The following is a 21,583-nucleotide window of genomic DNA, read 5'->3' as shown; positions in this document are numbered from 1 at the left end:
CCAATCAGTAAAGCTATAGCTAATAAAATGTGGGGCTGGATGAACACAGCAGGCCAAGCAGCATCTCAGGAGCACAAAAGCTGACGTTTCGGGCCTAGACCCTTCATCAGATGAAGGGTCTAGGCCCGAAACGTCAGCTTTTGTGAGCTCTCTGATGAAGGGTCTAGGCCCGAAACGTCAGCTTTTGTGGCTCTCTGATGAAGGGTCTAGGCCCGAAACGTCAGCTTTTGTGCTCCTGAGATGCTGCTTGGCCTGCTGTGTTCATCCAGCCCCACATTTTATTATCTTGGAATCTCCAGCATCTGCAGTTCCCATTATCTCTGATACTAGTAAAGCTATAGCTTCCAGGTTTGACAAAAAACAACAAATGAACCCAATATTCCAATTCTCAGCCCCCAATCCGTGCCATCACCCAAACCACACCCTTCCCATTCCCAAAGTCCAGCATTAACAAAGCATTAAGCTACAATACTGCCATTGCAGCCCATGACATTGATTATAGAAACTAAACGACTATTTGTACATCCAAGCTGGGAGCTGATTGGTACTATTCTATTTCAAATGGCTCGGAATTGTGCAGTAACAAATGATTATTTTGTTACTGTACTGGATACACAGGTTTCAGACTTTAGGCAGTAGGGCAAGTTGTCACCCAGTGAATATAAAGTCATGGACTAGTTACTCCACCATATCTCGACATGTTAAGTCCCTGTGTATGTTTATTCCTTATTAATTCAGAGGGCGCAATCTCCGCTGGCTGGATCAGCATTTACCGCCAATCCTTAATTGCACTTGAGAAGGTCATGGTGAGTTCCTTAGAACAGGATAGAATCCCTGCAGTGTGGAAATAGGCCCTTCGGCCCAACCAGTCCACACTGATCATGGGACCATCCCACCCAGACCCATCCCCCTATAATCCACCTAAGCTACATATCCCTGAACACTACAGGCAATTTAGCATGGCCAGTCCACCTAGCCTGCACATCTTTGGACTGTGGGAGGAAACCGGAGCATCTGGAGGAAATCCACACAGACACGGGGAGAATGTGCAAACTCCACACAGACAGTTGCCTGAGGGTGGAATTGAACCTGGTCCCTGGTGCTGTGTGGCAGCAGTGCTGACCACTGAGCCACCGTGCCACCCTTCTTGAATAGCTGCAGCCCATGTGATGTAGGGACCCTGACAGTGCTGGTGGTGTTAGGATTCTGAGGATTTGATTCAGCGACAGTGAGAATATTTGCAAGCCAGGATGTTGTGTAATTTGGAGGGTAACTCGGGTGTTGCCTTGTGTCTGCTGCCCTGGTGATGAAGGCCATGGGCTTGGGAAATGCTGTCCACCTTGACCAGCACAGAGGAAGAACATCTTTGATTTCGGTGCCGAGGACATTCCAGATCATTCTGGAATGTTCTCCCTGATCATTGCCCAGCTGTCCCCTAGCCATCAGCTCTTCAACTGCTCTCTGAGAGTGCGAGAGTGACTACAGAAAGACAGGGTTCAGATGTGATGGCCTTCCACACTGTCTGGACATACACGTGAGGAATTGATAGACTATCTTGGAACTGTTGCCGAACATGGAATCATGATGATGGAAGTGAAACTAGAGGAGGTGGGGTTTGGAGAGAAAATGAAGAGAAACAGAAAGGAGAGGAAAATGAATTGCACAGTATTAACAGGGAGAGGGTATTGAACTGCACCATCTCCAGGGGATTAGGACAGCTGAATAGATTACTAGGACGTTGCCTTAACATTAGAGTGGATCAGTTCTGGAAGCAGTCCGTCACATGAAGAATAATGGAAATCTAGAGCTCTTTAGAGAGGAATGGGAGAGTGTACATTGAAAAATTCCAAACTGAGATTGATAGATTTTTGTCGGTGAAGCTATTAAAGTTTACAGTACCAAGGCAGGTTAATGGAGTTAGGATACAGATTAAGCATGGCCTAGTTTGAAGATGAAACAAATTGGAGGGGCTAAATAGCCTGCTGCTGTTCCCAAGGAGACAGAAGTGACATAAAAGAGGGAGGGAGAGGATGGACAAATGAGGTATGTTTCTTGGACCAAGTGGTTTTCTCCACCTTCCTAAAATTGTCTTTTGTGCTCCTCATGAAGCCTGCGGTCTCATCTGCCAAGGAAGAAAAGCTGCACTATTCCAGGAGATCTAAAACCCCAGTACCCAGTGACCTCTCTGAGATTGATGTCCAGACCAACTGGACCAAGGCCCTGCCACTGCCTACGCCAGAGGAGAAGATGCGCCAGCAAGCCCAGGCCGTACAGAGTGATGTCATCCCAATCAATGTAACAGGTATGTGGGCGGGGGTCACGGGACAGACCTTCACACGGTGATGGGGAAATAGAAGGGGCTGTAAGGGTGGTGCCATCTTTACATTGCAGTCAGCAGTGGTCATTAGCATTTTGATCAGATTGATGCATTACACCATGTGGTATGTATAAAGTCAACATGAAATCTGCACTTCATAATCACCAACAATTTTCTTAAAGATACTCCAGAATGATGTACTCAGTAAGTTAATAGCAACATAATAGAAACAAAGGAAAGGTAGCCCTGAAACTAGAAGTTGTAGTTTGAGTGACCAATGAAAATGTTTTGAGGGAAGGCTGAATGAGGCCAAAAGAAATCGAAGAATGAGCTCATGTAGTTTAACAAAGTAATGTGAAAGGAGGCTCCTATGAAAAGATGGTGATGTAGTGGTAATGTCACTGGGCTAGTAATTCAGAGCCCAGACCAATGTTCTGCTTACATGGGTTCAAATCCAAACCAGAGCACATTGTGAAATTTGAATTCACAAGAAATCCTGAATCAATGGCTAACCTAATGGTGACCACTTAACCACTGTCGATCATCATAAACCAAAATCCCTGTGAATTTCAGAATAAGAAACTAGTACAGCTTTGGGGAAAGGGTCAGGGAAAAGGATTTGCTGAGCTCTTGCAGAGATCCAGTATAAACACAATGGCTCAAATAGCCTCTTGTTATTGTAAATCTGTTCTATAAATGATGACACCAGACAACACCCAAAGAGGATAAGATCGATTCAAGTTCTCCCACGATAATTCTATCCTACCCAGGACATTACAGTAACTTATGCACACATTAGGAGAGAAAGTGAGAAGAGGTGCCATTTGGCCCATTTGGTTCATCCTTACCGATAAGGTCTACATTGTCCTCCCCCCACACCCCATCGCAGCAACTACAGTCATCCTGTTCCAAAGACAGCACAGAAACTGGCCATGTGGACCATGTGCACTTTATGCTTCACATAACCTTCCTCCCATCCGGTCTTCATCTGACACCACCAAGAAATCCATCCTTCCCCCGCAAGTTCTTCTCTAGTTTCCCAACAACAGTACTAGTCTCAACCACAGCTTGCAGTAGCGAGGTCAACATTCCAACCTTTCTGCAGGTATGAAGGAATTTGCTCTGTCCTGCTCACCTTCCCTCACGGTGTGCCTGGTGACTAAGCCCGAGACCACCAGCAACAAAATTCAGTGGATGCTGCTTCTGCTGTGAGAGGGTGCATGCTCAGGGATTGTTGGACTTGCTGTGATTGGACACATTCCGACTGCTCCCATTGCCAATTTCAAATAGTGCCTTCTGTCAGCTTCGCTGCTCCTAATCTCATTAGATTCTGTTTGCACATCACAGTAAAAGCACAGATAACAAATCTGTGTCAACTTTCACTGCATCCCTTTCTTATGACTCAGCCAAACATCGCAGTGACTGACTGACCGACTCAAGCACCAAGTTCCAAACTTCATTCATATAGCACCAAGTACCAACCAGCTGTTGCAAAACCCAAAATAAAGTGTCAACTGTAAGACATACTTCAATGATTGGACAGCCCTTACTGAACAATGCTGAGTGCACTAATAGCTAGAATAACAACTAGTTTGATAAAATTAAACTGCTAGTTTAATTCATTCATACCCAGGAACCTGTTCTTTGCACACAAGGAAAAGGTTCAACCAGTGAGCCTTTGAATTAAACGGGAGCTTGGACAGCCTATAATTCTCCATGGCAACAGTGCAGCCAACCAACAAGCATCCTTTATTCCTGTAGTACAAACTGCTGTGAGCATTTGAAATTTGGCATTCTAGTGTTTGTCCTGATGAGTGTTAGGCAAAAAGCTTCAGTGACATATTTCTTCTTCCAACAAGGTCCCTGTTTTTGATAACTAATTCATCAGTTGTTGTCCCCGTCCCCCTTTCGTTCAAAGATGTCTTTTAGCAAGTGGGTCATCAATAAGATCAGTTCATGACTTGAGTTCCCTTGGGACAAAAAGATCAATGTCACCTTGGTAACATTCTCACATTTAGATCAGGACACAGTTGGTGAAATGTTCTACATTTCCAAAGTACCTTTGTCAGACTCAGGTCATCACAGAGTGCCTTAGACCCGGTACTACTCAGTGGTCAATATTCTAATGTCAGAAACAAAGAAGCCATTTATGCACAGCAAGACCCCACAGACAGGGTGTGCGGGAGCATTAGCCGAGGGGGGAATATTTGCCAGTCTAGGTCTTTGTAGGCCAGTTGACATGACCAATGCATTATATAGTTCTCAAAGGTCCTGACAGGGTGGATGCTGAGAGGCTGCTAGTCCCTAGCAGGAGATTCTGGAACAAGTGGGGAAGAGGACACACAGGTTCAGGATAAGCGAGTCATCCATTTCAGACTGTGATGAGGAGAAATTCCTTCATTCGGCATTGCAAATCTTTGGAATTCTCTGCCCCAGTGATCTGTGGATGTTTGTTTATTATGTTCAAGGCTGAAGTAGTTTGATTTTTGGGCACCGTAGAAATGAAGGGACATTGAAACCAGGTGGGAACGTGGGATTATGGAAGAAGATCCCATTGGATATGGGGAATGGCGTCAAAAGGTCTGTGAGATTCCCTGCTGTTCCTGTGTCTCTGACTCCAATTGACCTCAAACGTACAGTTAAGGACTTGCGCAAAAGCAAAGTTGGCACAGGCTGGAGACACATAGTCGAGCGCTACAGTTTTAATGGTTCAGTTTGGCAGTTGCTGTGTGTCATAATGCTTGCGTTTACTTGCTGTGCTGCTTTCCTACCAGGTGAGAGCTTCGATCGCCAGGCGGGCACCAGGCGCTCTCTTGTCCGCTCAGACGCTGCGCTGAGACGGACTACGAGAATCAAACGGAGAAAGACAATCACCGGGCTACCTGACACTGTCCAGAAGGAACTAGGTATGGCTAATCAGCACTGTATTCCCAGCCCTGCCCTCGCTCATCTGTTGCCCTGTCCGTGTGTGTGTACACATGCAAGTATGAGTCTGTGCATCTGCCCCTGCGTGTGTATATTAACCAGTGGTTACCAAACATTTCCTGCCAATACAGTCTGATAGCCAGCAGTCAAAAGTTCCAGGGAAAAGTATTTTCTGGACAGAAGGTGGAAGTGACTGAGAACTTCTCAGGGTTTTCCAAGCCTCACTGACAGCTCAGTCCATTAAGCTTTAATCTGAGAGTTTCTTAGCTAAGTGGCATAGTAAGATCCCACATCAACCAGCTGGTCTGTGCAGTTGGTTAATCCCTCCTGAGGTGCCCTGAGGTCATGTCTTCCCTTGACTCCTCCCATCAGGAAACATATTTCTTTGTGTCAAGATAATAAAATGTGAGGCTGGATGAACACAGCAGGCCAAGCAGCATCTCAGGAGCACAAAAGCTGACGTTTCGGGCCTAGACCCTTCATCAGAGACTCTTTGTGTCAGTGGGGTTTTGTAACAGTCAGAGACAGGTCAGGACTTTACAATAGCGTGGGTTGCTTCTATTGACAGCACTCCGTACTTGCATCTCGGTTCTGCTTGCAGCTCCATCTACAGGTGTTCTCCTGTATGGAAGCTTTAAGTCAGCACTATGTTAGCATTGAAATTCAAAATACCACAACACTATCCTGTCAAATCCTTTCGACGTTTAAACACCCTGACTGAACCAGCCATCTATCCCTTACACTTAGAGGGTTAGAGTCTAATTTTGTGCAATCTGTGTTCATAATTTAACTCTTTAAGCCCCATCTCCACAAAGTTGCAGAGGTACTTAGTACCTGTTCCTCATTGTGCCAAGGGATGATGATATATTCAATTTGAGTTGAATATTGTGGTAAGTTTGCGTGATGGAACAAGTCTATTCATTGCAAGTAATGTTAGTATTATGCAAAGAAACTGAAAGAAATTGATGAATTTGCATTAATGTAGCACTGTTCACAATCCCAGAACTTCCCAAAGCTTTCAACTTTGACTGAGGAATAGACTAGAGATTGACAGTAAAGAGACAAAAGAGTTCAAAGTTGATCGCAATTGCAGGTTAAAATAGCTTTCAGGTTCAATTAATTGCTCGAGGAGTGTAGAAATCAGAGTGTGAACGAGGAGAACGCTTGTATGTGTTGGCAAGTGTGCATGATGGAGAGTGTGTTGGTGAGTTTGTGCTGATATGTGTCTTAGGTGTGTGTTTACAATCCGGCAGTGTGCTGAAACGTGCCAGTGTGTGGATTCCAGGAAAAAAAGTTGGATTGGGACTAAATCCGATGACTCTGTGGCCATATAACCCACTGGCATGTGTTGTCCAAGTGCACCTGAAAATAACCAAGTGAGTTAGAGAAAACAAGACCCAAAATTTAGCCACAGCACGTTGCTACTTTAATTGGTTACAGCCACCATATTGGTTGCAGTGTTTCTGAACTAGAGGGCTGCATGAGCGCAGGGATTCCTCTTGTGATTACAGAGTGATTGTGTGCGCGTTTGTATCTGTGTGTGTGTGTGTGTGTGTGTGTGTGTGTGTGTGTGTGTGTGCGCGCGCATAAGCGTCAGTCTGGCTGTCAGCAAACAATGTGATGAAGATTAGTGGGAAGCTTTAAAAATCTAGCAAAGAATAACCAAAGAAAGCAACAAGGAGGGAGAAGGTGAAAAGTGAGGGTAAGCTAGCTAGTAGTATAAAAGACGATTGCAAAAGTTCTTTTAAATGTCTGAATGAATGAGAGAGGCAAGAGTAGATGTTGGTCCACTGGAAAATGAGGCTGGAGAAGTTGTAATGGTGGAAAAAGAAATGGCAGAGGAATTAAATAAGTACTTTGCGTCGGTTTACGCAGTGGATGACACCAGCAGCACACCAGAACTTCAAGAGAGTGAGGGGTAGATGTGAGTGTATTGGCCATCTCTAAAGAGAAGGTGCTGGGGAAGCTGAAATGTCTGAAGGTGGATAAACCAACCAGACTTTATCAGCCGTGACGTGTGTGTGTCAGGGTATGGGACATGTATCTATGTTGTATCAGAGAGTATGTAGACCCTCTGTTCCTTACAGTAATGTATTCCACAGCCATGGCAGTTTCAGAAATATTCACCAAGTAGCATTGGGTATGAAGGAGCAGAAATGTGAGATGTCTGTGGGCCACCACAATCCCTGGAACAATCTCCCCGAAGGCCAGGGGAGTTTCTGGGATGGAATACTAGCCTCCCGTTGTCTGGCTTTTATGGTGGGTCTTTGGAAAATTACACTTCTCACTGTGCAGGGACTGCGTTCAACAAACTTGCAGAGTTCACAGTTGTCAGAAAGATGTGTTTTCTCTTCCTTTATTCTCCTTGTAATGCTGACAACAAGGGCCATGGGGCTTGGCCAATGCAATCATTCTCTGGGCCAGTGGCATACAAACCCGAGAAATTTGGAGTTTCAGGAGGGTCTGACAACAAGGCCAGGGCTGTTCTTTTACTGGTGCCTCTCCAAACGAGCAGATTTCATCCCATTTAATTTCAACAGCACGTTTTGCTGAGACTTGAACTGTCAACTGCTGGATTACTAACCCTGTACTGTAGACACGCCACCTGCTGTACGTCCACTCTTCCAACTTCTGGATGTTTGGCGATTTTCACCCCACATTCTCCTAGTAACCCGACCACTGACTTCCATTCCCATCTCACTCCACTCCTTCCTCAGCTCAACTAATCTGCATCAATGCCTTTGTGACCTCTACTCGTTCAACTGGCAAGTAAAGCTTCTTCTATTCTCTTAAATGGAAAGTAAAGCTTCCTCTTCTCATTTAAACAGAAAGTAAAGCTTCCTCTTCTCTTTTAAACGGAGAGTCAAACTCTCTCTACCCTTTTAAACAGACAGTAAACTGAAAGCAAAAATTACCTTGCACTGTCCCCATCAAACACTTCCAGGACAGGGACAGCACAGAGTTAGAAACAGACTAAACCTGCCTCTACTCTACTAATCTAAAAGTATACAGAAAGTAAAGCTTCCTTGACTGTTTGTTTTAAACTGAAAGTAAAGCTCCCTTGACATTGTCCCCCACTAAACACTCCTATGACAGGGATGGCACGGGCTTAGGTACAGATTAAATCCCCCATGTGGCCTTTTAAACTGAAAGTGAAGTTCCCTTGACACTATTCTCCCCTCACCCCCATCAAACACTCCCAGGACAGGGACAGCATGGGGTTAGATACAGTGTAAAGTTTCCTCTACTGTTTTAAAATAAAAGTAACTGGAAAATAAAACTTACTGTACATTGTCCCCATTAAATACCATTCAGGACAGCATGGGGTCAAATTGAACCCATAAACTTGCCACCCTGAACGCCATGCTCTGGCCTTCTGAGATAACCGGCCATACTTGGTGGCCTCTAGACGTGGCCATTTCTGTCTTCCCACCCTCTTGAATTCATCCAAGGTTTGAGCTCTCGGCAAAGACCGGTTCGCTGCTCACTCTGACACTGTCTGACCTCTGCTTACTCTCTCAGAGGCAGAGTTTCCATTTTAAGTGCTCGTCCCTGTTTACAAATTCTTCCGTGGTTGCACCCCTCACCATCTCTGTGATCTCCTGCAACTCCAGACCTTCGTGATTAGGACCTCTCCAACCTCTTTAAGACCTTCCTCAAAACCCTACCTTCTGCACCAAGCTTTGGTTCATCTGCCTTTGACTTGTTGTCAGTTCTCTTCTGACAACACTTTGGCACAACATGTGGGGATATTTGATTGCACGGAAGGTGCTGTATCAGTGCAAGTATTAGGAGGGTTGCATTCAATGGTAGCTGTGCTGTAGGCCACTGTTTGCCGTCATTTCTCAGTGATGTTGTTCTTTGCTTTTAACTGATAGGCTCTGGGCAGACGCCAGCCAGAGGTCACTCTGTTATCCTGGCTGGCCACTATTCCACCATGAGTCGCCTGGAAAGCAGCAAGGCCAACAGGGGGAGGTCAGCCACCAGAGACTCCTCCTGTCAAACTGAAGAGGTCAAGGTGGTCCCGCCTTCCGTCCGGAGAATCCGGGCCCAGAAGGGCCAGGGCATCGCGGCCCAGCTATCCCAATCATCGGCCGACATGTCTTGCGGCGGAGACAGAGACAGTGCGGTGCGTGCCGGAGCTGAGCAGCCACGTTTCCACAGCCTTCCACGTCCCGGAGCCAGGGTCTCTCTGCATGAGCTGGCAGACGCACGCAGGTCACTGGGTCGGTCCGAGGAGCGATTCCCGGGCCCACAGGGCGAGCTGGTAGCGGATGCGACAGGCTCCCAGCTCCAGGCCCGTTCCCCGTCAACCCGCTGTGACCCCGGGGATGAGCCAGGCACCATGCGTCCCGCCCAGGTCTCTGCCCGGGCCGCACTCCCCTCCAAGGCCGAGGTGGTGACCATTCGCACATCGCGGGGGCAGCCTGGGCGCTCTCCTCCTCCTCCTCCGCCCTCCCCGGGTGGACCCCGGGATGACCCCGGCTCCTCCAGCGGGAACTGGAGCGCCGGCAGCAGTGGCTCTGGGCGACTGTCGCCCACCTCGGACACACCCCCAACCCCTTCCCGCTACGACTCAGCCGTCTCGCTGGTGCCACCGGGCCCTGGGGCCGAGTCCCTCCACCAGGTAATGCCGGGGCCCAGCGGCGACGGGAGAAACTGGGGGACCGCGCCCCCACCCTCCCCCGGGTCTCCTGCCGCTGCTGCCACTCTCTGGAGCCGTCTGCCCTCGCCCTCAGAGGCTAGGGGTCAGCAGCGCCCAGGCGGACCCCCCGAGTACAGCGACCGCTCCCTGGGCCGCAGTATCTCCCTGAAGAAGACCAAGAAGCCCCCTCTGCCCCCAGCACGCACCGACTCACTGCGCAGGAGGCCCAAGGGTGGGCAGCCCATGCTGAGTGAGTCCCTGATCGCCAGCCTGCAGCGCTCCCTGGAGGACAACTTCCGAGCTCAGGAGGGAGGCGTGGAGCCTTCCAGAAAAGGCCGAGAACCCTGGGCCACGGCTCTCCACGCCCAGAGCAGCTCCGGGGGTGACGGCAGCACCAACAGCAGTGGCCACTCCACGGCTGCCAGTCATGCCTACACCACCAGCGCAGCAACCCCGTCACAGAGCGAGACCAGCAGCCTGCGCTCTGAGTACAGCGACCCCTGGGCCTATTACCCCGAGGGGCAGCAACCCGGAGCCTGGGACTGTGGGCCGCCCGGGCCTGGAGCCTCGGTGGAGCCCAAAGGCCCAGGCCACGGTATCACCTCGCCTTCGAGCGGCTATGCCAGCCAGTGCAACACACCCACCACGCTGAACCCGGCGCCAGCCTTCCCCCACCGCACATCGCCCAGGGCTGCCAAGCCAAAGTCAAGGCCAAAAGTCCCCGAGCGGAAATCCTCGCTGCTCTCCTCCATGTCAGCCTCATCATCATCAGCCTCCCTCTCCTCAAACACCTCAGATTCCCGGTTTCTCAGGACAGTGGGGTGCCCTGCTCCCTCAAACACTCCTGCGTTATCACCCATGGGTCCTGACCTTCACCTTCCCCCTCCTCCAGCACCCCCACTTTTCACCGTATCCTCTCTCCCTCCTCCAGCACCTCCATTATCCACTTTATTCCCTCATTCTCCCCTTATGACTCCTCCACCCCCTCTGACCAACCTGCCCCCTCCTCCACCCCCTCTGACCAACCTGCCCCCTCCTCCACCCCCTCTGACCAACCTGCCCCCTCCTCCAACCCCTCTGACCAACCTGCCCCCTCCTCCAACCCCTCTGACCAACCTGCCCCCTCCTCCAACCCCTCTGACCAACCTGCCCCCTCCTCCACCCCCACTGACCAACCTGGACCCTCCTCCTCCCCCTCTGACCAACCTGGACCCTCCTCCACCCCCTCTGACCAACCTACCCCATCCTCCACCCCCTCTGACCAACCAGCTCCCTCCTGCGCCCCACTTGTCCATCATGACCCCTCCCGCACCCCCACCTCCCCTGTCCCTGGCTATGGTGGCCTTTCCTACTGGCCCTCTAGATCTGAAGGTGCCAGCCTGTGTGAAGGCCCCACCATGTGGGAAAGAGCCCAAGACCTCAGGAGCCCAACCTGAGACCCACAAGCCAGCCCTGGGCCTTCCCGTCATTACAGCCAGTGCTCTGCAGAAGGTGCAGCTGAGGTCAGTTAGGAAGAGTGAGCAGGGAGACCTTCCAGGCCAGGTGGAGGGACAGAGCCCCCAACTGAAACCACAGCCCGAACGGCCAGTGTCCCCTCCACCCTGGAAACCTGCTGTGCTACAGCGTCCTTCCTCCCTTGGTCGACTTGCCAAGGCCCACCCTGAGGCTCATGTGGCCCCCAATAACAGCCTAGCCCTCGGCCCTGAAAGCAAGGCCAGCCTCGTGGAGCGACCTAAAATGTCAGCTCCCTCCGACAGGCCTGAGGCCTGGCCTGGAAACCATCTCGAGCCCACAGCAGAGCTAGCCCGCTCTGCTCCCGCTGTCCAGGGCAAAGACGCTGGCACCAGGGTCAATGCAGGGCCTGATCAAGAGAGTGCTGTAAGCCCTACTGCCAAATCACCCAGCAAAATGCCCCCTCCCGTCGCCAGGAAGCCCAAGTTGACACTGATCGTCCCACCGTCTCCGTGGAGCAGCTCCCCTGAGGGGAAACGGCCTCCAGCTACCCCAGAGCCAACAGCAGAGGACGTGACCAACACAGCAGCACCATCTGCTGTGGGCGATGGAGAACAGGCACCAGCACAGAGCGAGATGTCTCTGGCATCTGACCAGCCCATTCATCCGGCTGATAGAGCCCAGGACCCAGTGCAGAGTGAGGCCTGGGAAGCTGAAGTGCAGAAGGTACTGGATGAAAGCCAGAACAGTCCAGGCGTACGAGATGAAACAGTAATTGACAGCCCAAACAGTTGGGATGGTGAGGAAAACAGCAGCATAATCAGCTGCCAGGATAAGGACATGGGTAAGATTTTGAACCAACATGTATTTATCTTTCACTCTCGAATTTTGTACCTCTTTCCACTTTTTCCCTTCTTCATCTTGTCCCTTCCTCTCCTGATTCCCATTCCATATTCCCCCTTCCCTCCTTTCGTCACCCTCCAGTCCGTTCAGTTACCTCCTGACACCCAACTCTCTCCCACTCCTTGTAGCTCACCCTCCCTTCCCCGGGATTGGAACAAAGTCGCAAGATTGTTGGAAGATATTGGAACAGTGTGCTGTGATAAAGATCAGGCAACGCAGAGGGAAATGTTGATGTTTAGAGAGTAAGCTGGACGTTTGTGTGTTCTAGGATATGGGGTGCGTGTGCTTCTAAATTTTATTTGTCCACACAATCCCTTTAACTTTCTTGACATATGTCAGTGACCATATGCATGACCCCTGTGGAAACATTTGCATTGCTTAGATAAAAACATTATTTGAGGGCTATAAAGTGGGGTCAGGAATGTTAGATGATAGGGGGTCTTGCCTGGAGTGACAGGGTGTAACCAAAGCGTTATAGAGATTTGAACAGATGTAACATAGGATTATAGAGTTTTGAGCAGGTCTAAGAGAGGATTACAGAGTTTTGAGCAGGTCTGAGAGTGTGTTAGAGAGTTTTGCATGGGTCTAAGAGAGTGTCAGAGAGCTTTGAGCAGGTCTAAGAGAGTGTAAATGAGTTTTATGTGTGTCTGAGAGTGTGTTATAGAGGTTTAAGTGGGCCTGATAGTGGGTTGTAGAGTTTTGTGTGGACCTGAGAGTGTATTAAAGAGTTTTGAGTCGGTCTAAGAGAGTGTTATAGAGTATTAAGCGGGTCTGAGAGTCTGTTAGAGAGTTTTGCGTGATTCTAAGAGAGTGTTATAGAGTTTTGCATGGGTTTAAGAGTGTTAAGAGAGTCTTGTGTAGGTCAAAGCAAGTGTTATAGAGTTTTGAGCAGGTTTGGGAGCTTGAGTTTTGTGTGGGTTTAAGAGAGTGTTAGAGAGTCTTGCATGAGTGTTAGAGAGTTGTGTCTGGGTCTAAGACAGTGTTAGGGAGTTTTGAGTGGGTGGAATAGCCTGTTTAAAAGTTTTGATAGGTAGATCTGTATTGATGCTGACAACGTTTTAGTGATCCTTCCTGCCCCTTTCAATCACTACAATATACAATTGTACTTTTGCAGGTGATGTGTTTGAGCCCAGCTCCCCTAACTTTACAAACAATTACCAATGGAGTAATGAGGACCCAAGTATTCCAAGCAGGCCCAGGACAACTGAGGACTTGTTTGCAGTGATCCACAGGTAGGAGAGGTGTCTGAGATCTTCAGTGACCAGATATATCGGGGATTCTCATTGCTTGTTACTTGCTGATGTCTCATTGGCCGTCTTTCCTGGTGTTACGCTGTAAGTGCCATTGGGTTAAGTGGAGCATGGGCTGTTGGGTAATATTGGCTACAATGTGCAGGTTGTTTCAACTTTGAGGTAGAGAAAGGGGCAGCCCATAGACTGGATACTGCTGTGAGAATCCTATTGCTGACTGTAGCCTTTCTGATCAGCTTGGGAACTCGAGTGCAAAGGAATCTTTCTGATCTCTCACCTTAAGTGCAGCAAAAACCCTGGAGAAACTCTTTAATATGGAGTTAATGATGTGGCCAAAGATGTGGTCAAAACTTTAGATACATTAAGGGGAATCTATAGAAAGACATGAGAGGAGAAACGAATAGTAGATTATGGTGAAATGATGAGATGAAGCAGGGTGGGAGGTGGCCTATATGGAACACATACACCAGCATAGAGAAATAGACTGTTTCTATGATGTAAATTCTAATTAAGTCTATAAAAGGACAATCCTTTGTTTAGTTTGATTCATAAAATAACAAAGCACAGGTTTTAATAGTCTCACTTCCCTGCTCACCCTCCGCCCAGACCTCAGATAAGTACTTAATATTAACATTAATATCTTCACATGTTGATCATTTATACATACATGTGTATAATTATGTACCTGAGTATTGCAAGGAAAGAAAATGACATTCTGTCAAAGTTTTTTTTGTCCTGCAGTCATCAGGACAGCATGGCAAGAATACCAAATGTCAAAGGGAACAACAATTTGTACTGCTTAAGGAAGTAGCATTTGCTAGTGGACCCGGATTGCTGGCAGTGTTACAATTCAACACTGTCTTCTCATACAAATTATTGTTCCTTTGTGATTTGATATTCTTGCTGTGCTGCCCTGATGAAAGCAAGACAAGAAGCTTTCACAGCGTGTCTTTTCCTTTTAGCAATATTTGAGTTCTGTGCTGCAAAGTAGGTAAATACATACCTGCATATCTACTTCTCTGTCCTTCAGTATCTCCACTGACTCTGTGTCTACTCGATCTCTCATTCCCTGATTTTTCTTCCTATGGGAGGGCATAGGTTTAAGGTGAGAGGGGAAAGATTTGTAACAGATTTAAGAACAGCTCTTTCCCCACTGTTATCAGACTTATAAATGGACCTCATATATTAGAGCTGATCTTTCTCTGCACCTTCTCTGTAGCTGTCACATTATATTCTGCATTCTGTTCTATTGCATTAACATACTTATATAAGGGATGATCTGTCTGGTTAGCACGCAAAACAATACTTCTCACTGTATCTCAGTCCACGTGACAATAATAAATCAAATCAAATCAAAACTTTTCCACGCAGAAGGTGGTGCATGTATGGAATGAACTGCCACAGGAAGTGGTGAAGGGGCTGGTACAGTTACAACATTTAAAAGATATTTGGACAGGGATGTAAATCGGAAAAGTTTAGAGAGACTGAAAACAACCAGTGCAGGAAATCACAGCGGGTCAGTCAGCATCCATGGAGAGAGAGCAAGCTAATGTTTCAAGTCTAGATGACTCTTCATCAGATCTCTGCTGAAGGGTCATCCAGACCTGAAACATTAGCTTGCTCTCTCTCTATGGATGCTGACTGACCTGCTGTGATCTCCAGCATTTGTTGTTTTCAGTCCAGATTGTAGCATCTGCAGTAAATTTGCTCCTATAAAGGTTTAGAGGCCAGGTGCAGGCAAATGGGACTGGTATAGTTTGGGATTATGGTAAGAATGGATGGGTTGGACTGAGGGGTTTGCTTCTGTGTTATACAATTCTATGACTCTCTCCTTTCATCTTCAGTAATTATAAAAGCGAAACTATTGAACATTGGTCTTTGCCGTCTGTAGGTCCAAGCGGAGAGTCCTGGGCAGGAAAGATTCTGAGGACGAGCTCAGTAAGACTGTGCCACATTCACCCCCCGTCACCCCCACGGGAATGCCCTCCAGCCCCAGCAGCATCAAGCAGGTTGGTTCCATTCAGAGAAACCTGCGCAAGTCCAGCACCAGCAGCGACAGCTTCAAGGCCCTGCTCCTGAAGAAGGGGAGCAGGGTCGAGGCCGGATCCCGCATGTCAGCAGCCGAGATGCTGAGGAGCACCGACCCCAGGCACCGGCCTCCCGAGTCACCGCCAGCGGACACCGCCCGGACAAACGGCTGGGGCCCAGCCGAGTGCCGCTCGCCGGGCCACCGGGCCAGGAACCCTCGCGAGGAGTGGGCCTCGCACGAGGGGCCAGTGCCCAGGGGAGCGGGGCAGGTGGGGGTTCGTCACGGGCGCTCACGGACACCGCCCTCTGCTCCGAGCAGCCGGTACGGCGCACGACACCTCCACTTGCACCGACTCCACAGCAGCCCGATGACTGTCATCCGCGAAGGGGAGGTCGAGAGCCTGGAGGTCACCGAGGGTCATCGCGCCAGTGACGAGGGCCGGAGGCACAGCGAGGGAGACCTCGTCGGCTCGAACAGCCTGGCAGTGACCCAGGGGTCCAGGGCTGATCATGTCTGCAGCCCCGTGGACTCAGGTCCCACCTCATGGAACCTTCTGGACTCGCTAAAAGATGGGCCAGCAGACATTCGCCCTGCCCGGACTGCTTTAGCAGAAGAAGGTGCAAACCAGGACTGGGACTCATGAGAGACCAAGCAAGAACAGAGAGAGACTGATTTTATTCCCATGTGTTTTAATTTTCGTTTTAACGTCACGTCAAGTGCAAAGAGCCCCAGGCCATTGAGGCAAAACCTAAATGCTGAAGGCTCTGGGCTTGCCTGGTCCATCAGGCTGAGCTTTCCAAATGTGGGAGACTCGCCCGTGCACCAAAATAGAGAGAGAGAGCGAGAGATCTGCATTTAAATAGCACCTTTCACAACCTCAGGCAGCCTGCAGCACTTTGAAGCACTTTTCCAAGGTGTTGTAAAGCAAGGGTCATTTGGATTGGTGGGGGATGGGTCACAGACAGCAAAGGCTGCTACACAGCAACAGGCCTTTTGTGAGTTGGGTGGGAGGAAAGGGGAGATAGGCTGTCGGGTGAAGTTAGGAGGAAGATTCTTTGGTATTGGCACTTAATCGATGGGAAAGACAGAATGAAATGGAAGGAGAGACGGAGAATGATAGAGGAGAGAATGAGACAGAGGACGACGAGGCCAAGGGATTTCTGAAAGATTTCTTTTCAGGCAGAAGTTTGTGTCCCTCTCATTGGTTTATCTGAGTGGAGCTGAGGGCGAGAGAGTTGCAGGGTTACTGCCCAGGTGGGTGATGGGAGGGAGGTCCTGACTGAGGCAATCAAAAGCAGCCCAATATCTCAAGCTCTGACATTGGACAACGTGAATGAGATTTGGAGCGTTCTACTGATCACTCACCTCTCTGTTCTGAGTGAAAGGAGGACATACTGAGTATTGGAAAATGGAGGGTTGGGACTGGATGGTCTGTATGGTCCTTACATGGTGAATTATTGGGTTCAAATACATTGGAGCAGCTGAACAGGAGGTCAGTCATTTCTGTGGGTGATATCTCAGCTCAGTAAGTGAAGTATTGTACTGTTAGTGAGTAGGTGCATGTCACTCAACAGGGCCCAGAGGCATTCACACTGAGAAGGATCGGTGTTCCATTAGCTGAGCCTGAAACATTCGGGGTTGGTTTGAGTTCCCAAGGGGGATGAGGTGGTGAGGCAGGGACTGGTTCCTGAAGGGCGGTGGGTTGGGGAGAATCTCAGCTGCTGTTGCCACTTGTGATGGGATTTTTGGCTGGGAAGCATGAAGGGGTGCCACAGGGCTCCCTCGTCGGTAGAGAGTCTATGCTGTGCCAAACAGTTTGCCCCACTGTTACCAAGGAGAGATGAGTTGGCCACTTGCTGCGAGGGTGGAATCTCAGAAACAAGGAAGGAAATTTCTGAAGAAGGGTCTAGGCCCGAAACGTCAGCCTTCCTGCTCCTCTGATGCTGCTTGGCCTGCTGTGTTCATCCAGCTCTACATCTTGTTATCAAGGAAATTGAAATCTTGGCTGCTTTACACACATTCCTGAATCCATGCCAGTCCTCTCTTTTGCACCAACCGCCCCATCCCCCCAAATCCTGTTGCCACTGGGTTAGTAAAATAGACCAGCAAGCTTCGTGACTGACTGGAGAAAGCCTTTTGTCTCCATACTAACCCAATCGTAGCCCAGTCCTGACTTTAGCAGACTGGTCATGGAGCCCACAAAGGTGCTAGCTACAGTCAGTCAAGGACCGCCCTAGGGGGATCCAGTCTGTTAACTCCCAGCTGTTGCAGGGCAGGGGTCAGTGCCAATGCTGGGTGTTCACTCATCTGTATTGTGGCTGGTTGAATCATAGAAACAGGCCACACCGACCCTCCAAAGAGCATCCCACCTAGACCCGTCCCCCCGACCCTTTCCCTGTAACCTTGCATTTCACACAGCTAACACCCCTAACCTACACACAGCTGGACACTATGGGCAATTTAGCATGGCCAATCCACCTAGCCTGTCCACGTTTGGACTGTGGGATGAAACCCGTGCAGGCACGGGAAGAATGTGCAAACTCTACACAGTCGCCCAAGGCTGGAATCGAACCTGGGTTCCTGGCGCCGTGAGGCGGCCGTGCTAACCACTGAGCCACAGTGCCATCCTGTAGACTGTACATCAACATATGGAAGTTGGGTAAATTGAATTTGCCAAGCTGTTGTCACCAGGTGTGAGTCTGCCACAGACGTACAGTTAAAATGCTGTAAAAGCAAGGGCTGGCACAGACTCTGCCCACCCCTCGCTCATTGGAGCTGAATTCCTGGATAATTTAGCCGGAGCTATATCAAATAGGGGTGGGGGCTATTAGATGGGGGCACGCTACGGTTGGTTTGAGTGGCCACCTCAGCATGTGTAAGTGGGACAAAGAAGGCAGGCTTCCTCACCTTTAACACAGTGTATCGTATAACTGGAGGGACGGGAGGGAGTTGCTGCAGGATGCAGTTGTGATGCTTCTCAAGTCGAACAGCTTAAGTACAATGGAGAAGAGAAACTAGTGAAGCTGGAATAATCACACGTGCATCAATGAGGAGGAGAAAATGTGAGGGAGATATGGAAGAGAGTGGGAGACAGTTAATTGCTGATCACAACAATATTATGGACTTATACATGTGACTTGAATATTCTAAATCCTGTAACACTTGCTCATTTTGTTACCAAAGAAATGAAACCTTACCGACAACAGAAAGGTTCCCTACAGTATTTTTTTGAGGAAACTTCAGAGACCTATTAAAAAATAAACCATTTTGTCATGTTTTCACATTCTGCTGCACAAATAAAGCCTTACATTTTAATCTAAAGTACGTTCACTCATGTTTGGTGGCAGCACCAGTCGGGACTTATCAAAGGGAAGAGATGTTTGTTACTTGCATTGTGATCTTTCAACACTGTTTGTACATGTACAGAGATTGTAAAATGCCCTTTTTTTGAGGGGTGGGGGGGTTTCTCTTTGTAAACACAAGTTTTGGAAATGTGTACATTTTAGTCTTTCTTGTTTTAACGTGGGATGTTTGTAGATTATTTATTTTAGTACAGAGAGCAGTGTGTGAAAATTTCTTGTCTCCTTCCACTCGCTAATGTGTCTGCTTTCACTGGGGCTGCAGGGAGGAGCACAAGCTCCTTTCTGTTCTAGTGGGGATCTACTAGAAACACTGGGACTTTTAAGAATGCCTTTTGTTTGTAGCCGGAGGGGAGATAGCGGTTGCTGTGTTTTCACACTTCAAATAAAGCAAGATTTTCAGCTCATCTTCAAACCTCGCAAGTGTTCTTGTGTACTAAGAGATTACGTGGGATTCTTCCTCAAAATGTTTCAATACCATTTTAGTACATCCCAAAATTCAGTGGTATTCTTTACATGATAAGTGCTGTTCATTGCACTTAAAAAAAAGACAGACTTTCATTTATATTGCAACTTCCACAGTTTCAAGATGTCTGAATGTGCTGAAGCAAGTTTGAAGCGTAGGAATTGCAACAGCGAATAAAGGGATGGCGGCTCAGTGGTCAGCAGCGCTGTCTCACAGCACCAGATTTTGTTTTAAACAGTCATTCTTGATAAGTGTTTTGCTATGGATCACAGGCCTGGTGGCCAGGCATGAATCACCTTCACCACGCTGCTGCTGGAGTGAAAGTCAACATTCTTCTGCACCATCTCACCTCCACCAACAGCCTTGTCTCTGTGGGTCCTCGCTGCACCTTGACAGTGCAAGTGCCACTGACGCTGCCAGGTCTCATACTGGCCCCAACTTCACCTCCACCACAGCAGCCGTGAGTCAGCACTAGGACAACCTTGATGATGCCGAAGCCGCCATGAACCCAAAGTCACCTGCTGCTGGGCCTGCTTGAATCCGCGCCGCCCGGGCCCGCTCGCTGCCGCCAATGCTGTTGCTGTGACTGACATTTTCACTACGAGGTAGCTAAAACAAAATAGCAAAAACAAGAGGGATAATAAAAATGAAAAGCAGATGAGCCCCAGGCTCAAAGTCCTACTCCACCAGCACTGCATGAGACGGGCCGAAGGATTCGGTCTCATCGGTGTCTGTAACCGGAAACCGACAGGAAATAGGAACAGTAGTCAGCTGTTCAGCCCCTAAATCCTGCTGCACCATTCAACAGGGATCATGGCTGATTCAACATCCCTCACAGCAATGTTCCTGTCTTTTCCCCATCACCCTTGATTCCCTTCCTGATTAAGAATCTATGATTGGTTGTGTCATCAATGATAAAATACGATTAAAAATCTTGATAACTCTCTAAATACAACTGGATTGCTCTCCATTATTATTTTCAAGAGATTTGGGCATCATTGGCAAGAGCAGCAAGTTTTGCCCAACCCTCAACATGGCTCACTCTGCTATTTCAGATACATTGCTCAGAGTCTGGCGTTCATGGGCAAGGATACCAGATTTCTTGACTAAGTGAAGCAAGAATGCAATTGCAGACCTACAAATTAGCCGGTCAATCACAGTTTTGTGGTGAGACTAGCTTTCAGTTCCAGATTCCACGAGCTCCCACAGTGAGATTTGAAACTGTGTCATCAGATTTAAGAGCTCAAGGGCATTACCGCTGTGCCACTGTATCTCATTTTTTAAATAAAACACAGAAGATTTTACATCTTTCTAACTATATTATGGGCTTTACCAGGAACAGGCCATTCAGCCCTTTGAGTCTACTCCACCATTAACTATGATCACGGCTGATTATCCAACTCAGCCCCCTGTTCCCACTTTTTCCCTGTATCCTTTGATACCTTAGCCCCAAAAACTGATCTAATTTGTCCTCAAAAACATTCAATGGTTTGGCTTCAACCATTTTCTATGGCAGAGAGTCCCACAGGAGCAGCACAGTCTTAGCTGTGAGGCAGAACAATTTACAGCTCCCTGTTTCTTTCAGTGACTTTATAAAATGGGGAGTAGTGTCAAAGAGAGCAGGGCAGTTCCACTCAACCCCAGCTCTGTACAAACAGACCTGACACTGGCCTGACGTCCCTGGACCAAAGGAAGAGGAAAATTAGCTTGCCCTTAAATCTATCCGAAAGGACAGACACATGGATATCAGGGATGAGGAAGATCAGCGATAAAAACAGAAATTGCTGGTGAAACCCAACAGGTCTGGCAATATCTCTTGAGAGAGAAGCAGAGTTTACGTTTTGAGTCCAATGATTCTTCTTCACAGCCCTTTTTTGCCCCTGCGTTCCAGAGAGCAGGCATACTGGAATCAGTCATAGAGATTTACCAGGATGTTGCCTGGTATGGAGGGAAGGTCTTACGATAAAAGGCTGAGGGACTTGAAGCTGTTTTCATTAGAGAGAAGAAGGTTGAGAGGTGACTTAATTGAGACATATAAGATAATCAGAGGATTAGGTAGGGTGGATGGGGAGAGTCTTTTTCCTAGGATGGTGACGGTGAGCACGAGGGGGCATAGCTTTAAATTGAGGGGTGAAAGATATAGGACAGATGTCAGAGGTAGTTTCTTTACTCAGAGAGTAGTAAGGGAATGGAACGCTTTGCCTGCAATGGTAGTAGATTCGCCAACTTTAAGTACA

General features: G+C 48.4%; 1 protein-coding gene across 4 annotated transcripts in view; it reads left to right on the top strand.

Annotated features, from left to right (window-relative positions):
- LOC125455201 (NHS-like protein 1) overlaps window positions 1-19,287 on the top strand; it is a 295,658-nt gene extending 276,371 nt beyond the window's left edge. For all 4 annotated transcript variants that reach the window (XM_059648745.1, XM_059648746.1, XM_059648748.1 and 1 more), the window contains exons 4-8: window positions 2,110-2,302; window positions 5,092-5,223; window positions 9,121-12,183; window positions 13,357-13,474; window positions 15,384-19,287. In XM_059648745.1, the coding sequence (XP_059504728.1) occupies window positions 2,110-2,302; window positions 5,092-5,223; window positions 9,121-12,183; window positions 13,357-13,474; window positions 15,384-16,164 (4,287 nt within the window). In that variant the 3' untranslated portion in view covers window positions 16,165-19,287. The remainder of the gene's footprint in view (window positions 1-2,109; window positions 2,303-5,091; window positions 5,224-9,120; window positions 12,184-13,356; window positions 13,475-15,383) is intronic.
- The last annotated feature ends 2,296 nt before the right edge of the window (window positions 19,288-21,583 follow it).

Source organism: Stegostoma tigrinum, chromosome 9, assembly GCF_030684315.1.
Source record: "Stegostoma tigrinum isolate sSteTig4 chromosome 9, sSteTig4.hap1, whole genome shotgun sequence".
NCBI classification, from domain to species: domain Eukaryota; kingdom Metazoa; phylum Chordata; class Chondrichthyes; order Orectolobiformes; family Stegostomatidae; genus Stegostoma; species Stegostoma tigrinum.
Note: the sequence above shows the minus strand (reverse complement) of the source record. Positions and strands in the feature narration are given on the sequence as shown.